The sequence below is a fragment of the Salmo trutta genome, chromosome 26 (genome assembly GCF_901001165.1).
Source record: "Salmo trutta chromosome 26, fSalTru1.1, whole genome shotgun sequence".
NCBI classification, from domain to species: Eukaryota; Metazoa; Chordata; class Actinopteri; order Salmoniformes; family Salmonidae; genus Salmo; species Salmo trutta.
The window spans coordinates 29,893,031-29,918,346 of NC_042982.1; the positions used below are offsets into that span (position 1 = coordinate 29,893,031).

The 25,316-nt window shown below is 43.9% G+C and overlaps 1 protein-coding gene across 10 annotated transcripts in view; it reads right to left on the reverse strand.

Moving 5' to 3' along the window:
- The window catches only part of LOC115163621 (eukaryotic translation initiation factor 4 gamma 1), an 80,988-nt gene that overhangs the window by 51,640 nt on the left and 4,032 nt on the right, over positions 1-25,316 (reverse strand). For 7 of the 10 annotated variants that reach the window (XM_029715649.1, XM_029715650.1, XM_029715654.1 and 4 more), the window contains exons 2-8: positions 21,155-21,236; positions 20,926-21,043; positions 20,722-20,805; positions 17,533-17,565; positions 14,582-14,602; positions 14,048-14,224; positions 13,255-13,354 (exon numbers count right to left, since the gene is read on the reverse strand). In XM_029715649.1, coding sequence (XP_029571509.1) covers positions 13,255-13,354; positions 14,048-14,224; positions 14,582-14,602; positions 17,533-17,565; positions 20,722-20,805; positions 20,926-21,000 — 490 coding nt within the window. In that variant the 5' untranslated portion in view covers positions 21,001-21,043; positions 21,155-21,236. The remainder of the gene's footprint in view (positions 1-13,254; positions 13,355-14,047; positions 14,225-14,581; positions 14,603-17,532; positions 17,566-20,721; positions 20,806-20,925; positions 21,044-21,154; positions 21,237-25,316) is intronic. The other 3 variants (XM_029715652.1, XM_029715655.1, XM_029715656.1) reach the window with 3 other exon arrangements.

A 25,316-nucleotide genomic window follows, 5' to 3' on the forward strand; every position in this document is an offset into this window, starting at 1 on the left:
TTAATTATAATATAATAAACACACAGAAATACGAGCCTTAGGTCATTAATATGGTCGAATCCGGAAACTATCATCTCGAAAACAAAACGGTTTTTTTTCTTCTTTCAGTGAAATACGGAACCGGTCCGTATTTTATCTAACGGGTGGCATCCCTAAGTCTAAATATTCCTGTTACATTGCACAACCTTCAATGATATGTCATAATTACGTAAAATTCTGTCAAATTAGTTCGCAACGAGCCAGGCAATGAACGCAAGAGCAGTGACACAATTTCACGTTAGCAGGCAATATTAACTAAATATGCAGGTTTAAAAATACACTGCTCAAAAAAAATAGAGGGAACACTAAAATAACACATCCTAGATCTGAATGAATGAAATAATCGTATTAAATACTTTTTTCTTTACATAGTTGAATGTGCTGACAACAAAATCAAACAAAAATAATCAATGGAAATCCAATTTATCAATCCATAGAGGTCTGGATTTGGAGTCACACTCAAAATTAAAGTGGAAAACCACACTACAGGCTGATCCAACTTTGATGTAATGTCCTTAAAACAAGTCAAAATGAGGCTCAGTAGTGTGTGTGGCCTCCACGTGCCTGTATGACCTCCCTACAACACCTGGGCATGCTCCTGATGAGGTGGCGGATGGTCTCCTGAGGGATCTCCTCCCAGACCTGGACTAAAGCATCCGCCAACTCCTGGACAGTCTGTGGTGCAACGTGGCGTTGGTGGATGGAGTGAGACATGATGTCCCACATGTGCTCAATTGGATTCAGGTCTGGGGAACGGGCGGGCCAGTCCATAGCATCAATGCCTTCCTCTTGCAGGAACTGCTGACACACTCCAGCCACATGAGGTCTAGCATTGTCTTGCATTAGGAGGAACCCAGGGCCAACCGCACCAGCATATGGTCTCACAAGGGGTCTGAGGATCTCATCTCGGTACCTAATGGCAGTCAGGCTACCTCTGGCGAGCACATGGAGGGCTGTGCGGCCCCCCAAAGAAATGCCACCCCACACCAAGACTGACCCACCGCCAAACCGGTCATGCTGGGGGATGTTGCAGGCAGCAGAACGTTCTCCATGGCGTCTCCAGACTCTGTCACGTCTGTCACGTGCTCAGTGTGAACCTGCTTTCATCTGTGAAGAGCACAGGGCGCCAGTGGCGAATTTGCCAATCTTGGTGTTCTCTGGCAAATACCAAACGTCCTGCACGGTGTTGGGCTGTAAGCACAACCCCCACCTGTGGACGTCGGGCCCTCATACCACCCTCATGGAGTCTGTTTCTGACCGTTTGAGCAGACACATGCACATTTGTGGCCTGCTGAAAGTCATTTTGCAGGGCTCTGGCAGTGCTTCTCCTGCTCCTCCTTGCACAAAGGCGGAGGTAGCGGTCCTGCTGCTGGGTTGTTGCCCTCCTACGGCCTCCTCCACGTCTCCTGATGTACTGGCCTGTCTCCTGGTAGCGCCTCCATGCTCTGGACACTACGCTGACAGACACAGCAAACCTTCTTGCCACAGCTTGCATTGATGTGCCATCCTGGATGAGCTGTACTACCTGAGCCACTTGTGTGGGTTGTAGACTCCGTCTCATGCTACCACTAGAGTGAAAGCACCGCCAGCATTCAAAAGTGATCAAAACATCAGCCAGGAAGCATAGGAACTGAGAAGTGGTCTGTGGTCACCACCTGCAGAACCACTCCTTTATTGGGGGTGTCTTGCTAATTGCCTATAATTTACACCTGTTGTCTATTCCATTTGCACAACAGCATGTGAAATTTATTGTCAATCAGTGTTGCTTCCTAAGTGGACAGTTTGATTTCACAGAAGTGTGATTGACTTGGAGTTACATTGTGTTTAAGTGTTCCCTTTATTTTTTTTGAGCAGTGTATATACTTGTGTATTGATTTTAACCTGTTGGGGATAGGGGGCAGTATTTGCACGGCCGGATAAAAAAACGTACCCGATTTAATCTGGTTATTACTACTGCCCAGAAACTAGAATATGCATATAATTATTGGCTTTGGATAGAAAACACCCTAAAGTTTCTAAAACTGTTTGAATGGTGTCTGAGTATAACAGAACTCATATGGCAGGCAAAAACCTGAGAAGATTCCAAACAGGAAGTGCCCTCTGACCATTTCTTGGGCTTCTACACTCTCTTTATTGAAAACTGAGGATCTCTGCTGTAACGTGACACTTCCTACGGCTCCCATAGGCTCTCAGAAGGCGGCAAAACGCTGAATGATGCCTTTGCAGGCCCTGGCTGAAAAACAGTAGCGCATTTGGATAGTGGTCGATCAGAGAACAATGAGACTGGAGGCGCGTGCACGAACCGACACCATGTTTTTATTTTTTCGTCTTTGAACGAAAACAGGGTTTCCCGGTCGGAATATTATCGCTTTTTTACGAGAAAAATAGCATAAAAATTGATTTTAAACAGCGGTTGACATGCTTCGAAGTACGGTAATGGAATATTTTGAATTTTTTTGTCACGAAACGCGTCGGGCGCGTCACCCTTCTTGACCCATCGGATAGTGTCTTGAACGCACGAACAAAACGCCGCTATTTGGATATAACTATGGATTATTTTGAACCAAACCAACATTTGTTATTGAAGTAGAAGTCCTGGGAGTGCATTCTGACGAAGACAGCAAAGGTAATCAAACTTTTCTAATAGTAAATCGGAGTTTGGTGAGTACCACACTTGGTGGGTGTCAAAATAGCTAGCCTGTGATGGCCGGGCTATCTACTCAGAATATTGCAAAATGTGCTTTCACCCAAAAGCTATTTTAAAATCGGACATAGCGAGTGCATAAAGGAGTTCTGTATCTATAATTCTTAAAATAATTATGTTTTTTGTGAACGTTTATCGTGAGTAATTTAGTAAATTCACCGGAAGTGTTCGGTGGGAATGCTAGTCACATGCTAGTCACATGCTAATGTAAAAAGCTAGTTTTTGATATAAATATGAACTTGATTGAACAAAACATGCATGTATTGTATAACATAATGTCCTAGGATTGTCATCTGATGAAGATCAAAGGTTAGTGCTGCATTTAGCTGTGGTTTGGGTTTATGGGACATTATATGCTAGCTTGAAAAATGGGTGTCTGATTATTTCTGGCTGGGTACTCTGCTGACATAATCTAATGTTTTCTTTCGTTGTAAAGCCTTTTTGAAATCGGACAGTGTGGTTAGATTAACGAGAGTCTTGTCTTTAAAATGGTGTAAAATAGTCATATGTTTGAGAAATTGAAGTAATAGCATTTCTAAGGTATTTGAATATCGCGCCACGGGATTACACTGGCTGTGGAGTAGGTGGGACGCAAGCGTCCCACCTAGCCCATAGAGGTTAAATCATCACCCGTTTGTCGAAGTAGGCTGTGATTCGATGAGAAATTAACAGGCACCGCATCGATTATATGCAACGCAGGACACGTTAGATAAACTAGTAATATCATCAACCATGTGTAGTTAACAAGTGATTGTTAAGATTGATCGTTTTTTTATAAAGATACGTTTAATGCTAGCTAGCAACTTACCTTGGCTTCTTGCTGCCCTTGCGTAACAGGTAGTCAGCCTGCCATGCAGGCTCCTCGTGGAGTGCAATGTAAGGCAGGTGGTTAGAGTGTTGGACTAGTAAACAGAAGGTTGAAAAAACAAATCCCCGAATCCCACCTGAACAAGGCAGTTAACCCCCGTTCCTAGGCCGTCATTGAAAATAAGAATGTGTTCTTAATCTGACTTGCCTAGTTAAATAAAGGTGTAAAAATTATATATATATATATATATATATATATATATATATATATATATATATATGACAAAAAAAAACTAAAAAATACAAATCGGTGGCCAAAAACACCAATTGTTATGAAAACTTGAAATCGGCCCTAATTAATCAGCCATTCCGATTAAATCGGTCGACCTCTAGTGTGTGTTGCTGAAACCAAGTTCTCGTCTCCTTGTCACATGACCAGTGAAGAAGAGGGTTGTGTGTCAGACTGACCTCAGGACATGTGACTTCTGGAATAAAGAGTGACACACACACACCATGACAACCTTACGACGAGTCCGATAAAGATGCCACAACCATACGACATCCTAAAAGACGAAAAAAAGACCATACACACATTTTCTAGGGTGATGATCATACCTAGCAGAGTGAAGCAAGTCTCAATAGCCGCACTGGAGATTTACAACTTGGGCTGTGGTCTTTACATACAGTACGGCCAACTAATATACACAAAGTATGTGGACACCCCTTCAAATTAGTGGATTCGGCTTTTTCCAGCCACACCCGTTGCTTACAGGTGTATAAAATCGAGCACACCGCCATGCGATCTCCATAGACAAACATTGGCAGTAGAATGGCCTTAATGAAGAGCTCAGTGACTTAACTTGTCACCGTCATAGGATGCCACCTTTCCAACAAGTCAGTTTGTCAAATTTCTACCCTGCTAGAACTGCCCCGGTCAACTGTAAGTGTTATTTTTTATTTTCTCAGGGAGTGGATCAGCTTTAATATCGAGGACAGATTGTTGCTTCCATCAATGTAATTGTCTACATTATTTCCAATCCCCCATATATTTTTTGGGGTCTCCCTCTCTGGCTCACGCCACACAAACATTCGTACACACACAGACATTCATACATACACACAGAAACATTCGTACACACACAGACATTCATACATACACACAGAAACATTCGTACACACTATTTATCTGTACATTCTATTTGTAACTGTGCTATTTCACAAAATTTCTGAACCTATAAACATTTTACAGACACCGTAGGTTTTACATTTTTATCTTGTTATTAGTTACACCCTTCAGCTCTATTCAACCCCTCCCATCTATCTCTTAACACCATCCATTTTGTATTTCTATTTGCCATATATTTTTCAACTGTACTGTGATGCGTCACAAAAGTACTGAACCTTTCTATTCTCATAGCTTCTACAGATTGTAAATGAAAGATAAAAATGTTTGCTAAAATAATAATAAAAATAATAATAAAAATGGGTGTCTGATTATTTCTGGCTGGGTACTCTGCTGACATAATCTAATGTTTTGCTTTCGTTGTAAAGCCTTTTTGAAATCGGACAGTGTGGTTAGATTAACGAGAGTCTTGTCTTTAAATAGCTGTAAAATAGTCATATGTTTGAGATATTGAAGTAATAGCATTTCTAAGGTATTTGAAAATCGCGCCACAGGATTCAACTGGCTGTTACGTAGGTGGGACGATTTGGTGCCACCTGCCATAGAGAGGTTAACTATTTATCTGTACATGGAATTGTATTTGGGTTATTTTTACTGATTTTTGTTGTGTAGATTTGCAAATACTGTGCCAAGTCATATGTGAAGAATGCAACAAAGATGCAGAATGATCTGGCCAAGTGCATAAAGTTCCCTCAGCGCTCACAACAAGCAACCTCTGACAAAAGTCCCTCTACTTCTATTCAAGGTGAAAATGATGACTCAAACACCTTTTCGATAGCAACAGATCATGGTCCTCCTGGAATTCAAAGTTTTTTAGACTCAATTGAGGAACGTTGTCAGAGAAATGCTGATGAATGTCTTGCTCGAGCTGTGTATGCAACTGGTTCACCTCTGATGCTCACAGGCAATTGAAAGAGATTTTTTAATGTTCTTCACCCAGCATACACCCCTCCAACCAGACATGCTTTATCTACTCATTTGCTGGATGCAGAGTTCAGAGTTCAAGTGACGGTCAAGTAAATCATAGAGAAAGCAGACTGCATTACAATCATCTCTGATGGGTGGTCGAATGTTCATGGGCAAGGAATAATTAACTACATCTCCACCCCTCAACCAGTATTCTACAAGAGCACAGACACAAGGGACAACAGACACACCGGTCTCTACATTGCAGATGAGCTGAAGGCAGCCATTAATGACCTTGAACAACAAAAGGTATTTGCACTGGTGACAGACAATGCTGCAAACATGAAGGCTGCTTGGTCTAAAGTTAAGGACTCCTACCCTCACATCACACCCATTGGCTGTGCTGCTCATGCATTGAATCTGCTCCTCAAGGACATCATGGCACTGAAAACAATGGATACACTCTACAAGAGAGCCAAGGAAATGGTTAGGTATGTGATGGGTCATCAAGTTATAGCAGCAATCTACCTCACAAAGTAAAATGAGAAGAATAAGAGCACCACATTGAAGCTGCCCAGCAACACTCGTTGGGGTGGTGTTGTCATCATGTTTGAAATGGCCATATCACAGTCTGCCGATATGGACAGCCCCATCAAGGTGATCCTCCTGGATGATGTATTTTGGGAGAGAGTGGTAAGCAGCCTGAAACTCATGAAACCTATAGCAGTAGCCATTGCACGGATTGAGGGAGACAATGCCATCCTGTCTGATGTTCAGACTCCACTTGCAGATGTAAGAGAAGAAATCTGTACTGAAATCCGTACTGCCCTGCCCACTTCACTGTTGCTCCAAGCAGAGGAAACTGCAGTTCTGAAGCCCATACATGCCGCAGCGTACATGTTGGACGCCAAGTATGCTTGCAAGAGCATCCTGTCTGGTGCAGTGATCAACAAGGCCTATAGGGTCATCACTACCGTGTCTCGCCACCTTGGCCTGGATGAGGGCAAGGTTCTTGCCAGTCTGGCAAAGTACACTTCCAAGCAAGGGCTTTGGGATGGAGATGCAATATGGCAGTCATGCCAACATCTCATCAGCCACCTGGTGTAAGGGACTTTGAAGATCTGAGGCTCTTCCCCTGTTGCTTCCATCATCCTCCAAATCCCACTAACATCAGCCGCCTCAGAGCGCCACTGGTCCTTGTTTGGGAGCACACACCCCAAAGCACGCAATAGGCTGACCAATACAAGGGTTGTCAAAAATGTAGGCTTTTTGAGCCCGACAACGAGCCATCCTCAACAAGGTTGGAAAGTGACAGTGAAGATGAGGCCACAGAGTCCTATGTTCAAGAGGTGAACATTGAGGTCCAGGGGGAAGACTTGGAAGCCTGAGAGGAAGACCGCCAAAGCTTTAGCTTCTAGAATATCATTTTACAGATCTATGTTGAAAACGTTTTTGGGAGATGCGATGGATCATTGGGGATCATTCAATATTCCCTTTTATTGTTCAGTGAAATCACCACATGTAAAGAGTCAACTCATTTAATTAAAGTTCAATTCGTAACTAAATTGTTTATATTTATATTGGAAGGATTTAATCATTTGAAATTGTCTACATTTGATAAGGTAAATGTTTCTGTCTCCATATGATATGGTAAATATATCCAATGCAAAAAAAATACATTTAAATGGTATTAATATTACATTTGCATATATTCCTGTTAATTCCCACAGAAAGTTTCCACCTCTGAATATTGCCCAAAATGTGCAACCCTAGTCCAAACACACCAAGATATTCGCAAAGAGGGCACGACAACACCCTTTCCCCTTCACAAGACTGAAAAGATTTGGTATGGGTCCCCAGATCCCCAAAAGGTTATACAGCTGCACCATCAAGAACATCCTGACTGGTTGCATCACCATCTGGTATGGCAACTGCTCAGGTTCCGACAGTAAGGCGCTACAGAGGGTAGTGTGTATGTCCCAGTACATCACTGGGGCCAAGCTTCCTGCCATCCAGGACCTATATACTAGGCGGTGGCAGAAGAAGGCCTAAAAAATTGTCAAAGACTCCAGCCACCCTAGACAGAGACTGTTCTCTCTGCTACCGCACGGCAAGCGGTACCGGAGAACCAAGTCTAGGTCCAAAAGGCTCTTTAACGGCTTCTACCTCCAAGCCGTAAAACGGCTGAACAATTAATCAAATGGCCACCTGGACTATTTAAATTGCCCCCCACCCGTTTCTACACTGCAGCTTCTCGCTGTTTATTAACTATGCATAGTCACTTTACTCCTACCTACAGTTGAAGTCGGAAGTTAACATACATATTAGCCAAATACATTTAAACTGAATTGTTCACAATTGCTGACATTTAATCCAAGTAAAGATTCCCTGTATCAGGTCAGTTAGGATCACCACTTTATTTTAAGAATGTGAAATGTCAGAATAAGAGAGAGAATGATTTATTCAGCTTTTATTTCTTTCATCACATTCCCAGTGGGTCAGAAGTTTACATACACTCAATTAGTATTTGGTAGCATTGCTTTTAAATTGTTTAACTTGGGTCAAACATTTTGGGTAGCCTTCCACAAGCTTCCCACAATAAGTTGGGTGAATTTTGGCCCATTCCTCCTGACAGAGTTAGTGTAACTGAGTCACGTTTGTAGGCCTCCTTGCTCGCACACACCTTTTCAGTTCTGCCCACAAATGTTCTACAGGATTGAGGTCAGGGCTTTGTGATGGCCAGTCCAATACCTTGACTTTGTTGTCCTTAAGCCATTTTGCTACAACTTTGGAAGTATGCTTGGGGTCATCGTTCATTTGGAAGACGCATTTGCGACCAAGCTTTAACTTCCTGACTGATGTCTTGAGATGATGCTTCAATATATCCACATCATTTTCATCCTCATGATGCCATCTATTTTGTGAAGTGCATCAGTCCCTCCTGCAGCAAAGCACCCCCACAACATGTTGCTACCACCCCTGTGTTTCACGGTTGGGACGGTGTTCTTCGGCTTGCAAGCAACCCCCTTTTTCCTCCAAACATAACAATGGTCATTATGGCCAAACAGTTTCATCAGACCAGAGGACATTTCTCCAAAAAAGTACGATCTTAGTCCCTATGTGCAGTTGCAAACAGTAGTCTGGCTTTTTATGGCGGTTTTGGAGCAGTGGCTTCTTCCTTCCGGCGCCGACAGAGATGGCCGCTTCGCGTTCCTAGGAAACTATGCAGTATTTAGTTTGTGTTATTTCTTACATTGTTACCCCAGGAAATCTTAGGTTTTATTACATACAGTCGGGAGGAACTATTGGATATAAGAGCACCGTCAACTCACCAACATTACGACTAGGAATACGACTTTCCCGAAGCGGATCCTCGGTTTGGTCCACTACCCAGGACAATGGATCAGATCCCAGCCGGCGACCCAAAACAACGGCACCGCAGAAGGGGCAGACGGAGCGGTCTTCTGGTCAGGCTCCGTAGACGGGCACATTGCGCACTGCTCCCGAGCATACTACTCGCCAATGTCCAGTCTCTTGACAACAAGGTAGACAAAATCCGAGCAAGGCTTGCCTTCCAGAGAGACCGAGATGGTAACATTATTTGTTTCACGGAAACATGGCTCGCTCGGGATACGTCATCAGAGTCGGTACAGCCACCCGGCTTCTTCACGCATCGCGCCGACAGAAACAAACATCTCTCTGGGCGGGGGTGTATGCCTTATGATTAACGAGACGTGGTGTGATCATAACAACATATAGGAACTCAAGTCCTTTTGTTCACCTGACCTAGAATTCCTTACAATCAAATGCCGACCGCATTATCTATCATAATCACAGTCGTGTATATCCCCCGCCCCAATCAGACACATCGATGGTCCTGAAAGAACTTTGTTTGACTTTATGTAAACTGGAAACCACATATCCTGAGGCTGCATTTAATGTAGCTGGGGATTTTAAACAAGGCTCCCTAAATTTTATCAGCATATCGAATGCGCGACCCGGGCTGGCAAAACCCTGGATCATTGTTATTCTAACTTCTGCGACACATATAAAGCCCTCCCCCGCACTCCAGTCGGAAAATCTGACCACGACTCCATTTTGTTGCTCCCAGCCTATAGACAGAAATTAAAACAGGAAGTGCCTGTGCTCAGGTTTGTTCAACGCTGGTCCGAACAATCGGATTCCACGCTTCAAGATAGCTTCGATAATGTGGACTGGGATATGTTCCGCATAGCATCGGACAATAGCATTGATGAATACGCTGATTCGGTGAGCGAGTTTATTAGCAAGTGTATCGGTGATGTTGTACCCACAGCGCCTATTAAAACATTCCCCAACCAGAAAACGTGGATTGATGGCAGCATTCGCGCAAAACTGAAAGCATGAACCACTGCTTATAATCAGGGCAAGGTGACCGGAAACATGACCGAATACAAACAGTGTAGCTATTCCCTCCGCAAGGCAATCAAACAAGCTAAACATCAGTATAGAGACAAAGTAGAGTCGCAATTCAACGGCTCAGACACGAGAGGTATGTGGCAGGGTCTACAGTCAATCACAGACTACAAAAGGAAAACCAGCCCCATCGCAGACCACGATGTCTTGCTCCCAGACAAACAAAACTTTTTTGCTCGCTTTGAGGACAACACAGTGCCACTGACATGGCCCGCTACCAAAACCTGCGGGCTCCTTCACTGCAGCCAATGTGAGTAAAACATTTAAATGTGTTAACCCCCGCAAGGTTGCAGGCCCAGACGGCATCCCCAGCCGCGTCCTCAGAGCATGCGCAGACCAGCTGGCTGGTGTGTTTACGGACATATTCTGAAGAGCTAGGCCGGCAGAGCCATCACCATACTGCTTACACATATCCAGTCCATTCAGGTATTTTAAAACAGCGAATGGGAGAAGGAGCTAGGGGGCAAAATGGAAGCAAGACAAATCTGTGAGGCACTGAGGGGGAGGTATTTGAGTTTCACACACCTCCAGAGCACCAGCCTCAAAACTAGTATTTGCTGCCAAAACTGGAAGAAGCAGCAGTGAGCTGAGCCTGAGGTCACACTCACTTCCCTTCCTCCTGGTCTTGGTCTCAGCCAGAAGCCTACTGGAGCAGACTCAAATACATTCCTGCCCCCAAACTTTGCACTGCAGTCTCAAAACACACACGCATACAGGCAGAGGCTCTGTGCACGTTTGTCTGTCTGTCCATGGTTGCAGAGGCCCAAACAAAAAGGGAGTCAATGTCAGTGTGAGACTGGTGCATGTGTGTGACAGTGCATGTGTTAGCCAGGTGCGAGTACAGTATGAGAGAACATGAGAGTCAGTACTTTGTGACGCATTGAGCAAGCACCTGACTAACATGAGCACACAAGCTAATTAATTCTATTAGACTGGCACCACGAGGGAAAAATTCAGAAAATGTGCTCACTCCTCTAAACGTTCTAGCTCAGAAGGAAGAAAGATTTCTCGTCTGCAGTCGAAAAACAGCTCTACAATGACATCTGACCATATCTATACAAAGTACACACACACAGAAATATTGATATGCAGAAATATATCCACACACACACCAGCAACCACACATCAACTCCCCCCTCTCTCTTGTATACCATGTTGGAGTAATGCATGTCAAGACTTTCCTACATTTCTAAAGTAGACTCCATATACGGATTGCTCTGCCCATGGCTGGTCACTGTTCAACTATACAGACAGACTAAGCCACTACATAGCACACAGACTTGTGAGCAGGTCACCAAGCTTGTTTTCAGGACAACCAGTGAGCTTTCTATAGCCCCTGTACTGGCAAACACATACCACTAGAGGGCAGTCATACTCTGCATCACCAGCCTAGAGGCCTTCGTTACTAGACAAAATGAACAGGGAAGTTAACCTCTTGACGGTCGCCTAGGATAGGGGGCGCCACAGCGCATTTTGAAAAAAAATCGTTCCCATTTTCAACGGCCTACTAATCAAAGTCAGAAGCTTGGACATGCATATACTTATTTTATATGGATAGAAAACACCCTAAATTTTCTAAAACTGTTTGAATGGTGTCTGTGAGTATAACAGAACTCGTATGGCAGTCAAAACCCCGAGACCGATTGAACCAGGAAGTGGGAATCTGAATTGTCGACTCGACTTCACAGCCTTACCTATAATTCACAACGTGAAAAAAATTATAATTGAGCACTTTCCAGTGCTTCCACTAGATGTCCCCAGTCTTTACAAAGTGTTTTGAGGGTTCTGCGGTAGAAACTCAGTGAAAGAGACGATGTGGCAATTGGTCAGAGAAGTAGGGCCATGAGCATTGTGACGTCGGCGGCCGTGTCTGCCCCCACCTTTGGAAACCTTTTGAAACACATTGAAATCGTCCCACTCGAATCTGATTGGCTCTCTTGTTGAAACAGGCCCTGACGATTATTTTATACAACGTTTGACATGTTTGAACGACCCTAACTCATAGTAAACAGTCATTTTGCGTTAGCCAGGTGCCGCGCACGGATCAACATTTGATTACAGCCTTAGGACGCGCTAACAACAGGAAGCTAATGGAACATAAAGCATGGACTTTTTCGACCGAAAATACATTTGTCATGGACCTGGGATATCGGGAATTGCTTTCTGATGAAGACAACTAAAGGTGAGGGATTATTGGCGATATTATACAAGATCAGATGTGATTTGCAATTGTTCAAAGATGGCGCCGAGCTAGGCTTTGGAGCTCCTTTTCTGGGGTATCGCATCCCATTTGATCTCAAAGTGTGATTACCCTGTAAAGTTAATTTAAAATCTGTTATGACAGGTGTTATCAAGAGATATTCATCTATAAATCTTAGATTGACAATATAAAAAAAAAAATCGTTTTCGAATAGTAATTTATAAAATTGTAGCACTGTTTCCCGTGACGCATTTTATGGGAAAATAGTTAGTCAACCTCAGGTGCCGATGTAAAATGCTGTTTTTATATAGAAATATGACCTTTATTGAACAAAAGATTGCATGCTGTGTGTAACATGATGTCCTAGGTGTGTCATCTGATGAAGTTTGTAAAAGGTTAGTGCTGCATTTAGCTGTTTTTTGGTTATATGTGATGCGTGTGCTTGGTCGGAAAATTCATATGATGCTACTTTTAGAAAGTACTCTAACATAATCTAATATTGTGCTTTTCCTGTAAAACCTTTTTGAAATCGGACAACGAGGGTCGATTCAAGAGAGGTGTATCTATAAAACGATATGAGACAGCCCTATATTTGAAAAAAAATAAATATTGAATTTCGTTATGCTAATGTCGCTAGGAGTTTTCGCTGGAAAATGATCCCGCTAACGGGATGAGACTTTCAAGAGGTTTTAAGGAATTTGGAACAGACAACACTGTTGGGAATTACTTATTTGTGCCGAAATAAGTAACAGGTTTGGAATTTGACCTGTGTGTCAGGGTTGAATTCAATTTCACTTGAATTTAGTCAATTGAAATTATGTTGAAAATACATTTCAATTAATCTCAGGAATTGACATCCCGGTTTTCAGTGTGTCCAGGAGAGAGCAGTGTTAAGTTTAGGCCTGTGGTTTTGGGTAAAGGTGGGTATCGGCAGGCGAGGCCCCAAACAGAGCCTCTTACCATATGTACCATATTCAGCTGGGCTGGTGCCTGGGTAGAAGCCTGGAGTGCCCGGTGGGACCGGGTACTGCTGAGGGGTGGCCACGTACGTTGACCGGTACTGAGGGAGAGAGACATGACAGAATGGTTTAGATATCATCTAAAAAAGGTACATTGTAGAATGTTCCCCAGGCCCAGAGTATTAAAGGCAAGCTAAAATTCAACTACAAAACAATGAGTAGGATGGAAAAGGTGCTTAGACAGCCTGCCAACTAGTATTTGATCTAACTCATTCAACACACACACACACACCTATACCTTTCTTTGTCCCACACACAGGCAAGGCAGGAAAACCTCTCTTAAGGTTTTACTTGCACCCCTCTAACACACAGTAACACCCATCCGTCTCTCTTTCTCTGTGGTGCTTTTAAGCACTGCACAATCAGGAAGGGACTGGAGGGTCAGCTGATCGCCTGGGGAAGGGGAGAGGGGCATTTTTTCCCAGCACTGGCTCCATAGAGCGGAGGACAGACTCAGCAGAATCTGTCCCTGAGCCAGGGGTCACCAGACCACTCCATGTGGGGCCTCCCTCACAGACGGGGAGGGGGACTGCCTTGCTAGTTGCTACCAGACCTGGTTTCAAAAAGCATTTCCTTTCTTTCCAAATACCATAGCTGTGTTTGATTGAGCTTGCCTGGTGCAAAGGAACCAAAGGAACAGTCCCAAAAGGTATAGTGAATGTCTGAATAAAGAGAATGACAATGGCCCCTAGTATAGATGGAGCACCCTGGTGGAAGGGGCGGGGTGAAGTTACCTGTCCGGGTATGAAGTAGGCAGGGCCCTGTTGGTTGGAGAAGGGGATCTGCTGTGAGGGGATCATCATCATCTGTTGGCCCGGCTGGTAGACGTGTGTGGGCGCCACAGGCCTTGGCGTGCTGCTGGGGGGCACCCGGGGGGCATTGCTGGGCAGACTGGGCCGGCTGTAGTACGGCTGGAGAGAGGTAGGAGAGGAGAGAGGGGCAAGTTATGGAAAAGTCCTCTTTTGTAAAGAACATTCAACAATTAAAACGTTAAATGAGGGCTATTATATTTATCCTTGCCATTCCTTAAGGCAGTTAATACTACAACAATTTTAACAGTCTGTTCTGACACTAACAGCCTGTTCATAAAGGCAGAATCCAAAATGCTAAAAACCGAATAAGACTAGAAAGTTCTGTGTTGCTTCATTTACATTCTGATGCGTCTCTTTAAGCAAAACTGAAGCCAAAAAATGATGGCAGGACCACAGGCACGAACACCGCCAACTACAGACAGACCGACTCCTCTGGAAAAAGAAGAGAAGTGTTACCTGCAGTGACCTGAATCCTCCCTTCAGCAGCACATCCCACAGACACCACGTGAATGCACACGGACGCAAGAGAGGAGGGGAGAGAGAGAGAGAGTGAGAGAGGGGGGTAGAGAGCAGCAGTCAGTTGATAGAAAGCTGAGAACCTACCCCCACAGTAGTGAATTAACAAGCAGCATGCATCCATAGTCCTTTAAAAATGCAGGTGTGTGAGCAACTGTGTCCATGCGCAAAGCTAACATAGAACACTGAGTCGGTGTGTGTGTGTGTCAGGGTTTCCGTTAGCAAAATGTGGCCTGGACATTGGCTTTTTTTAAATTTATTTACCAGACCAATATGCATTGGGTGCATAACCTGATTAGGGCGTCCACCCACTGTGCTCAGAATGACGAAAATCACATTTAGAATATAGTAATTCATTTTAACAGAACATGCAAGTGGAGAAAGCAACAATGTACGGTCCTTCTTACTGAATTCTGATGTGCACTTTGAATATGTTAGAATAACTGTCTTCTATTTAACTTTTCCTCAGCCAACAAGACGAGTAACAAACAGCAAAATCACTAGTCTATGTCAATCAAGAGTAGAAAAGTTTGCTACTTATTTTATTGGTCAGCTTGTTGAGAAAGAAATAGCATATTCCAAACAGACTCATACAACCAGTAGGCCTAGGCTACATAAAACAAATAAAAACAGAACGCAATGAGTCTGATGCAACAGATCACAACTTTTAGGTTAAAATGTTGATAACGTTATTTCTTCACATTATAAGCGCAGCAATGCACACAATGCAGTCGGGAATTAGCCAGAAACCATAGTTGTCAAAAGGGCACAGCACATGCGAGCACTTCCATGTGACAGAGATGAACATTTTAAAAAGAGAGGAGATCTAATAGGCTACTTTGAAGCAAGGTAAGACATGCCTCAATGTACTGAACAAAAATATAAACGCAATATGTAAAGTGTGGTCCTGTTTCATGTGCTGAAATAAAAAAAAATCCAGAAATGTTCCATACGCACAAAAGCTTATTCTCAAATTTTCTGAAGAAATGTGTTTACATCCCTGTTAGTGAGCATTTTTCCTTTACCAAAATAATCCATCCACGTGACAGGTGAGGAATATCAAGAAGCTGATTAAACAGCATGACCATTACACAGGTACATCTTGTGCTGGGGACAATAAAAGCCACTAACATGTGCAGTTGTCACACAACAATACCACAGATGTCTCAAGTTGAGGGAGCATGCAATTGGCATGCTGACTGCAGCAATGTCCACCAAAGCTGTTGCCAGAGAATTGAATGTTCATTTCTCTACCATAAGCCGTAATCAACGTCGTTTTAGAGAAATTATGTCCAACCGGCTTCACAACCGCAGACCACGTGTAACCACGCCAGCCCAGCATCTCCAAATCTGGCTTCTTCATCTGCGGGATCGTCTGAGACCAGCCACCCGGACAGCTGATGAAACTGTGGGTTTGAGCAAACCGAAGAATTTCTGCACAAACTGTCAAAAACCATCTCAGGGAAGCTCATCTGCGTGCTTGTCGTCCTCACCAGGGTCTTGACCTGACTGCAGTTTGGCGCCGTAACCAACTTCAGTGGGCAAATGCTCACCTTCGATGGCCACTGGCACGCTGGAGATGTGTGCTCTTCACGGATGAATCCCGGTTTCAACTGTACCGGGTAGATGGCAGGCAGGTATGGCGTCGGGTGGGCAAGCGTTTTGCTGATGTCAATGTTGTGAACATGGTGGCGGTGGGGTTACGGTATGGGCAGGCATAAGTTACGGACAACTTACACGATTGCATTTTATTGATGGCAATTTTAAATGCACAGAGATACCGTGTCAAGATCCATACCAAATAGTGACTGGCTTTCTGATCCACACTTTTATTTATTTTTAAATGTTAAGGTATCTGTGACCAAATTCATAGATTAGGGCCTAACTGATTTCCTTATATGAACTCTAACTCAATTAAATCTTTTAAATTGTTTCATGTTGCGTTTCTATTTTTGTTGAGTGTATGTAAAACGTTCAGGTTTCAAACAATTAAGTATGTGTCTTCTAAATGCACGTCCAGCTCACTGCAAAGTCTGCCTTATGTTGCAGTTTGATGCTGCCTTCAAAACAACTTGGAATGTGGAAATCTCTGACTTCAGTGTGTTCAAGACAACTGGGGGGGGAAAAATAGCTCAGACTGGGAAAAATCGTTTTGAACAGTCATCCAACTCGGGCCTCTTTCTAGAGCTCCGACTTTCCGACCTGAAGATCGCTGAAGTCATGATTTGGCCGTGTATTTTTCCAGAATTCCCAGTTGTCTTGAAAGCACCACAAGATGCTGCAGCAGCAGCAGCTCTTGTGCTGTTCGACAGATGATTTTCTACTCAAAGGCTCTGTATCTGTATGTACCCATATAATCTGTATGGGTACATACAGATTATATTCATACATAATGAATATAATGTACACACAGGCCAATTTAATTCCACTAAATTATGCAAATTAGCCTACAAACCGATAAGCATGACCAGTCAAATGTATTTCCATCAATAAATAGCCTAAAAAGCATTATTTCGCACTTATCATTTTTTTTCTCCCCCTGGACAATTGTCTGGAGCCAATTTAATTTATCCGCTTCATTTTTTTTTACTAATAATAAGTAAATCGGACAAAAGCCAATAATTACCCGCTAACGGAAATCCTGGTGTGTGAACATGACAAGTTCCCAATGAATGAGGGATCACAGAGACAAGATATCCCTGAATACTTTTGGAATAGGATTCTACAGCAGATTCAATCTCTTAGCCTACCATAATAAACATGTGTAGGTTTTACAACATTCAGTGCTCAAAAACAGTTTAGAAAGACAGGAAATGCAAGTGAAGAGAGAACTCTACACTGCCCCCTATTTCAACCCAGCCCACCCACGTCCCTGGTTAGGCTGTTAGTACCTGTTGGTGTAAAGCACGGGGCCCGGGGGCAAACTAGAAAAGGAGAGCAAGACAGGTCACAGGTCAGAGGTTAAACCCACATAGGACACCAGCTGGAGAGCAACCCCCCTCCATAGACACAGAGTGAGAGATAGGCAGGCATGGAGCAGGGCTCAACAAGAGGATTCAGATCACAATACAGGTCTCATCTGAGAGAATGATTTTGCCTTCTAGCAGTAACAATGACAGGTTGGAGTGCGGAACGTACACTCACTGAACACTAAACAGTAAGAGATGGTATCAAGAGGAAAGAGTGAGAGTTTACACGTAGCACGATTATGGCTGTCATGACATTTCGTCAGCCTGTGATTGTTGACCGTTAATTAACACATTTAGCATCTCCTGGCTTCTACAAGCCACTGATGCAGACCTTTGGAATATTGACATTTTTAAAAAGTCTAATAAATCCATGTACTACATCCCAAACCTTCAAAATAAATCCAATATTTATTTAAGACAGGTCTAAAGAAACATGATATGAAGAAAATGTTGTCCATTTCAGAAGAACAGAATAGCATACTCTGAGTTGTCCTTATATTAGCTCCTGATCTGGCAGACAAGATTTGGTTAGAATTCCGTGGCATTATTATATATACTGCTCAAAAAAATAAAGGGAACACTTAAACAACACATCCTAGATCTGAATGAAAGAAATAATCTTATTAAATTCTTTTTTCTTTACATAGTTGAATGTGCTGACAACAAAATCACAGAAAAATAATCAATGGAAATCCAATTTATCAACCCATGGAGGTCTGGATTTGGAGTCACACTCAAAATTAAAGTGGAAAACCACACTACAGGCTGATCCAACTTTGATGTAATGTCATTAAAACAAGTCAAAATGAGGCTCAGTAGTGTGTGTGGCCTCCACGTGCCTGTATGACCTCCCTACAACGCCTGGGCATGCTCCTGATGAGGTGGCGGATGGTCTCCTGAGGGACCTCCTCCCAGACCTGGACTAAAGCATCCGCCAACTCCTGGACAGTCTGTGGTGCAATGTGGCGTTGGTGGATGGAGCGAGACATGATGTCCCAGATGTGCTCAATTGGATTCAGGTCTGGGGAACGGGCGGGCCAGTCCATAGCATCAATGCCTTCCTCTTGCAGGAACTGCTGACACACTCCAGCCACATGAGGTCTAGCATTGTCTTGCATTAGGAGGAACCCAGGGCCAACCGCACCAGCATATGGTCTCACAAGGGGTCTGAGGATCTCATCTCGGTACCTAATGGCAGTCAGGCTACCTCTGGCGAGCACATGGAGGGCTGTGCGGCCCCCCAAAGAAATGCCACCCCACGCCATGACTGACCCACCGCCAAACCGGTCATGCTGGAGGATGTTGCAGGCAGCAGAACGTTCTCCACGGCGTCTCCAGACTCTGTCACGTCTGTCACGTGCACAGTGTGAACCTGCTTTCATCTGTGAAGAGCACAGGGCGCCAGTGGCAAATTTGCCAATCTTGGTGTTCTCTGGCAAATGCCAAACGTCCTGCACGGCGTTGGGCTGTAAGCACAACCCCCACCTGTGGACGTCGGGCCCTCATACGTCGGGTCCTGCTGCTGGGTTGTTGCCCTCCTACGGCCTCCTCCACGTCTCCTGATGTACTGGCCTGTCTCCTGGTAGCGCCTCCATGCTCTGGACACTACGCTGACAGACACAGCAAACGTTCTTGCCACAGATCGCATTGATGTGCCATCCTTGATGAGCTGCACTACCTGAGCCACTTGTGTGGGTTGTAGACTCCGTCTCATGCTACCACTAGAGTGAAAGCACCGCCAGCATTCAAAAGTGATCAAAACATCAGCCAGGAAGCATAGGAATTGAGAAGTGGTCTGTGGTCCCCACCTGCAGAACCACTCCTTTATTGGGGGTGTCTTGCTATTTGCCTATAATTTCCACCTGTTGTCTATTCCATTGCCACAACAGCATGTGAAATGTATTGTCAATCAGTGTTGCTTCCTAAGTGGACAGTTTGATTTCACAGAAGTGTGATTGACTTGGAGTTACATTGTGTTGTTTAAGTGTTCCCTTTATTTTTTGGAGCAGTGTAGTATGAAGAATACAATTGAACAAAGCTGAATAAAATAGGAAGGCTATTTTCTCCAAAAGATTTGAGGGAGTGGGCACATGCGGCTATTCTGTGTTGAGTGGTTAACAAAGAAATAGGTTCTCCTATATGCTTAATTTAGAGTTATTTATGTACCTTTAGTTCTACATACGTTGGGCTATATGTTTAGATTATTAATACATTGTAAGGCTGCATAATGCGACTAATGACTTGAAAAAAGGTCCCGTGAAAAGGCATGAGCTCTGCTTTGTTTTTTTGCGCAGGCTGTACACACTTCATCAGTCTCTCATTCACTATTTGACAAGCACTTGATAATGTCTCGAATTTCCCGGTGGCATGCCGGTGCTTATTTATGCAAGTTATTGCTCTACACAACTTGAAAGAAGGATTAATGTGCTTAATTTTAAGAAGTTATTTGGCCACTTTAGTTGTGATACAAACCTTATTAAAACATATAGGCCTATGGGCTAGGCTACATGAGGTGCGCGACTGTTGTTCGAAAAAGTAAAAATGATATGAAATTTGTTTTGATTTATAATGTACCATTATCATGCACCCGTCTCGAAACAGGGGCAGGGGAAAAATACATGTAATCTATGCACTTAAATAGCAAATGGAGGAGGCTTTTCCCGTGGTACATTTTCAAGCCAGCCAGGTAGGCTATACTTCTGTTTTAAAGAGAAGCCATTACTTAATATTAGGAAAGTTGAGAAATACCTTTGGTAGGCCTAGCCTATTGAAAGCTGATAGGATCCTCCTATTTTTAACAGAGGCCATCACTCTGTTTTCTCATGCAATTGCACAGCCTATAGAAATGTTGCGCAACATGAAGTGTTACAGCGCTGAGTACCAGGCAGTTAGCAAGTTTGGTATGCTACTAATGACCATCAGCAGCATCAGAGCTTGGAGAAGCCTAATTACTAAACAGTCACTTGGAATTTGACTGCCTTCATTGACTCTTGACCGCCGTTGTGGCGGTAATACGGTCACAACAGCCCTAAGCAGGATCTACATTCCTACCAATGGATTAAGATACTGCACTAGGGACTAAATGAAGCTGTAGGGTGACGGAGGGCGTACTTGTCGGTGCTGTGGCGCTGGGTTCATTTGTGGAGGTGGGGTGGCAAAGACAACAGAGGGGGGTTGTCCAGGAGGGAAGGTGGCCTGTGAAAGGGAGAGGAAAGGAGGGGAGAGACCGTGATCAACAATATGGTTACTGATTGGACAAACAACCATGAGACAAGATTGAAGCCCCAATTAAAACAAACAGTAGATTCCCATTACCTGTTGGAGTCCGGGGGAGGGGGCAGGGTGGGTGGCAGAGGGGGGTCCTGTTATAAGCTGTGGTGCTTTATTCATTTCATGTGGTTCTGCATGGGCGCACTCTCTCCTGTACAGAAATCTGAGAGAAGGAGGAAGAAGAGGGTGGAGGAGGTGAAGAGAGAATCAGGGATAGACTATGAGAGAGAGAGAGCGAGAGAATGGTGTTTAGGCTTTGTTGACCAGCACTCACACTTTGAACCGTGTTTAGTCCCAGGAACGGGAGCAAGGCTCTGTGGTGTGCCAATATGGTGGTCGTCTGTCCTCTGATCGCCCTGTCAGAGAGAGAGGTCAGATTGGATTCATAACTGAGATGACAGAGACAATGGTTTGGTACACAGGGGATACAATTCTATTCCCCAGGAGACAGACATATTGTCAAGGGCTGGGAATTGCCAGGGACATTAAAATTTCACAATTCTATATGTAGATTAGTGCGATTCAGTACTGCGATTTTATTGCGATTTGATGTTCCAAACATACCTATTGCTCACTACATGTCTGCTGCAGAGCGAAGAGAGCATGAGAAAATGAGTTTTGATCAGTCATGGAAATAAGTGTTTAAAACACGTTGGCTCACTATTTAAAAAAAGGACTGAGAACAAGCTATATGATTAAAAACACTGGAGTTTTGGCACAGGTACAGCCAACGAGAGTTAGACAGGGTTTATTCTGGTTCAGAAATGATGCTTAGGTGGTGGGCGAGGTGGGTGCGTGGCCATTGGAATGGTCGCCAACCGAACATTTGAGGCCCTTCTGTTGTCCGCAGTGACAAAATGTAGCCGTTTAAAACTTAATTTCCTACAATTATTCACATTTACACAAGTCAGAGAAAAACGTGCAGTTTTAAAACCAATTTCCTGCAATTCTACACATTTTGCCATGACTTACCCTAGCCGAGTGACGCAAACATAACAAAATGAATGGAGGCCCCAGGCCATGACAAAAATACTAATGAATGTGGTTCATTTTGGTGATTGTTAGTTCTTAAAAATAATAAACGCCGCAAAAAAGAAACGTCCTCTCACGCTCAACTGGGTTAATTTTCAGCAAACTTCACATGGTGTAAATATTTGTACGAACATAAGATTCAACAACTGAGACATGAGCTGAACAGGTTCCACAGACATGTGACTAACAGAAATGGAATAATGTGTCCCTGAACAAAGGGGGGGTCAAAATCAAAAGTAACAGTCGGGTATCTGGTGTGGCCACCAGCTGCGTTAAGTACTGCAGTGCATCTCCTCCTCATGGACTGCACCAGATTTGCCGGTTCTTGCTTTGAGATGTTACCCCAATCTTCCACCAAGGCACTTGCAAGTTCCCAGACATTTTTGTGGGGAATGGCTCTCCCTCCGATCCAACAGGTCCCAGACGTGCTCAATGGGATTGAGATCCGGGCTCTTCACTGGCCATGGCAAAACACTGACATTCCTGTCTTGCAGGAAATCACGCACAGAACGAGCAGTATGGCTGGTTGCATTGTCATGCTGGAGGCTCATCTCAGGATGAGCCTGCAGGAAGGGTACCACATGAGGGAGGAGGATGTCTTCCCTGTAACGCACAGCGTTGAGATTGCCTGCAATGACAACAAGCTCAGTCCGATGATGCTGTGACACACCACCCCAGTCCATGACGGACTCTCCACCTCCAAATTTATCCCGCTCCAGAGTTCAGGCCTTGTTTTAACGTTCATTCCTTTGACGATAAATGCAAATCCGACCACACCCCTGGTGAGAAAAAAAACACGACTCGTCAGCGAAGAGCACTTTTTGCCAGTCCTGTCTGGTCCAGCGACGGTGGGCTTGTGCCCATAGGCGACGTTGTTGCCGGTGATGTCTGGTGAGGACCTGCCTTACAACAGGCCAACAAGCCCTCAGTCCAGCCTCTCTCAGCCTATTGCGGACAGTCTGAGCACTGATGGAGGGATTGTGCGTTCCTGGTGTAACTCGGGTAGTTGTTGCCATCCTGTACCTGTCCCGCAGGTGTGATGTTCGGATGTACCGATCCTGTGCAGGTGCTGTTACACGTGGTCTGCCACTGCGAGGATGATCAGCTGTCTGTCCTGTTTCCCTGTAGCGCTGTCTTAGGCATCTCACAGTACAGTCTCGCAATTTATTGCCCTGGCCACATCTGCAGTCCTCATGCCTCCTTGCAGCATGCCTAAGGCATGTTCACGTAGATGAGCAGGGACCTGGGCATCTTTCTCTTGGTGTGCAATGCTGTCAAGGCAAGGGGTGGCTAATCTAAAATATATTTCTAATTTTTTAACACTTTTTTTGGTTCCTACATCAAATCAAATGTATTTATATAGCCCTTCTTACATCAGCTGATATCTCAAAGTGCTGTACAGAAACCCAGCCTAAAACCCCAAACAGCAAGCAATGCAGGTGTAGAAGCACGGTGGCTAGGAAAAACTCCCTAGAAAGGCCAAAACCTAGGAAGAAACCTAGAGAGGAACCAGGCTATGATAACATGATTACATGTGTTATTTCATAGTTTTGCTGTCTTCACTATTATTCTACAATGTAGAAAATAGTAAAAATAAAGAAAACCCTTGAATGAGTCGGTGTGTCCAAACTTGACTGGTACTTATCACAGTGCCTTCGGAAAGTATTCAGACTCCTTGACTTCCACGTTGTTACGCTACAGCCTTAGTCTAAAGTTGATTAAATAGTTTTCTTGATGATGCCACCACCATGCTTCACCGTAGAGACGGTGCCAGGTTTCCTCCTGACGTGACGCTTAGCATTCTGGCCAAAGAGTTCAATCTTGATTTCATCAGACCAGAGAATCTTTTTTCCCATGGTCTGAGAGTCCATTAGGTACCTTTTGGCGAACTCCAAGCGTGCTGTCATGTGCCTTTTACTGAGAAGTGGCTTCCGTCTGGCCACTCTACCATAAAGACCTGATTGGTGGAGTGCTGCAGAGATGGTTGTACTTCTGGAAGGTTCTCCCATCTCCAAAGAGGAACCCTGTCAGAGGGACCATCGGGTTCTTGGTCATCTCCCTGAACAAGGCCCTTCTCCCCAGATTACTCAGTTTGGCCGGGTGGCGAGCTCTAGGAAGAGTCTTGGTGGTTCCAAACTTCTTCCATTTAAGAATGATGGAGGCCACTGTGTTCTTCAGGACCTTCAATGCTGCAGAAATGTTTTGGTACCCTTCCCCAGATCTGTGCCTCGACTCTCAATCCTATCTCGGAGCTCTACGGACAACTCCTTCGACCTCATGGCTTGGTTTTTGCTGACATGCACTGGACCGTATTTTGACAGGTGTTTGCCTTTACAAATCATGTGCCATCAACTGAATTTACCACAGGCGGACTCCAATCAAGTTGTAGAAACATCATGATCAATAGAAACAGGAGCTCAATTTCCAGTCTCATAGCAAAGGCTCTGAATACTTACGAAAATAAGGTATCCGTAAGTATCCGTAAATAAATAAATCAAAGAAAATCTTTTTTTTATTGGTTTTCGCTTTGTCTTTATGGGTTATTGTGTGTGGATTGATGAGGAAAATGTTTTATTTTAATACATTTTTGAATAAGACTAACGTAACAAAATGTGGAAAAAGAGAAGGGGTCTGAATACGTTACAAATACACTGTATACACACGGACACGATTATTATTATTTATTTTGTAACTGTTTAGACATAGGAGGCCCACCCAAGACTTTTCTATACATAAAAACCCCTGATTGTTTTAGCTATCTAGCATTTCATTGTTTTACAAATCGATACTTTGAGTCAAAGTATCGATATATCATCCAAAATAATATTGCAATATATACCTAATTATTTTTTTTCGCCCCATCACTACTATTGTCCCGATAGAATACGTTGGGTTTCATCTAGCGGCCATTCACTCTTAAATTAACAGTAGACACACACCCTCTCTGTCTCAGCCACACACAAAGAGCAGTTGGGAAAAGCCCTGAGTCATTCTGAGTCAGTGTTTTCTAAGGGAAATTAAACTTCTGTCAGGTGAAAGAAGCCAAAACAAACACTGAATATAAAACTGAGAAGAAAAGCACACTAAACATAAACCTAGCACCTTTCAAATGGACAGGTGGAACAGCAAACTTAAAGAAATGTTGAAATAGACATTTTCCACTAGCACTACTACACCCTCAGACCAGTGGGGGAGTTAGAAGGGAAATGGCAATGTCTCTAAAAAAGGAGGTCGTGGTTGGTTAAGGTCAGAGACAGAAAGTGAGTTTGTGCCGAGTTGACACTGCGGAGCTAAAAAGGTCTCTCCAGCCTACGCAAAAGAAGCCAACAAGGGTCAGTTTGCACCAAGTTCCAAAAATTCTGCCGCACAAATGTACGTAGAGTGATGCAAATAGACCTCCATCG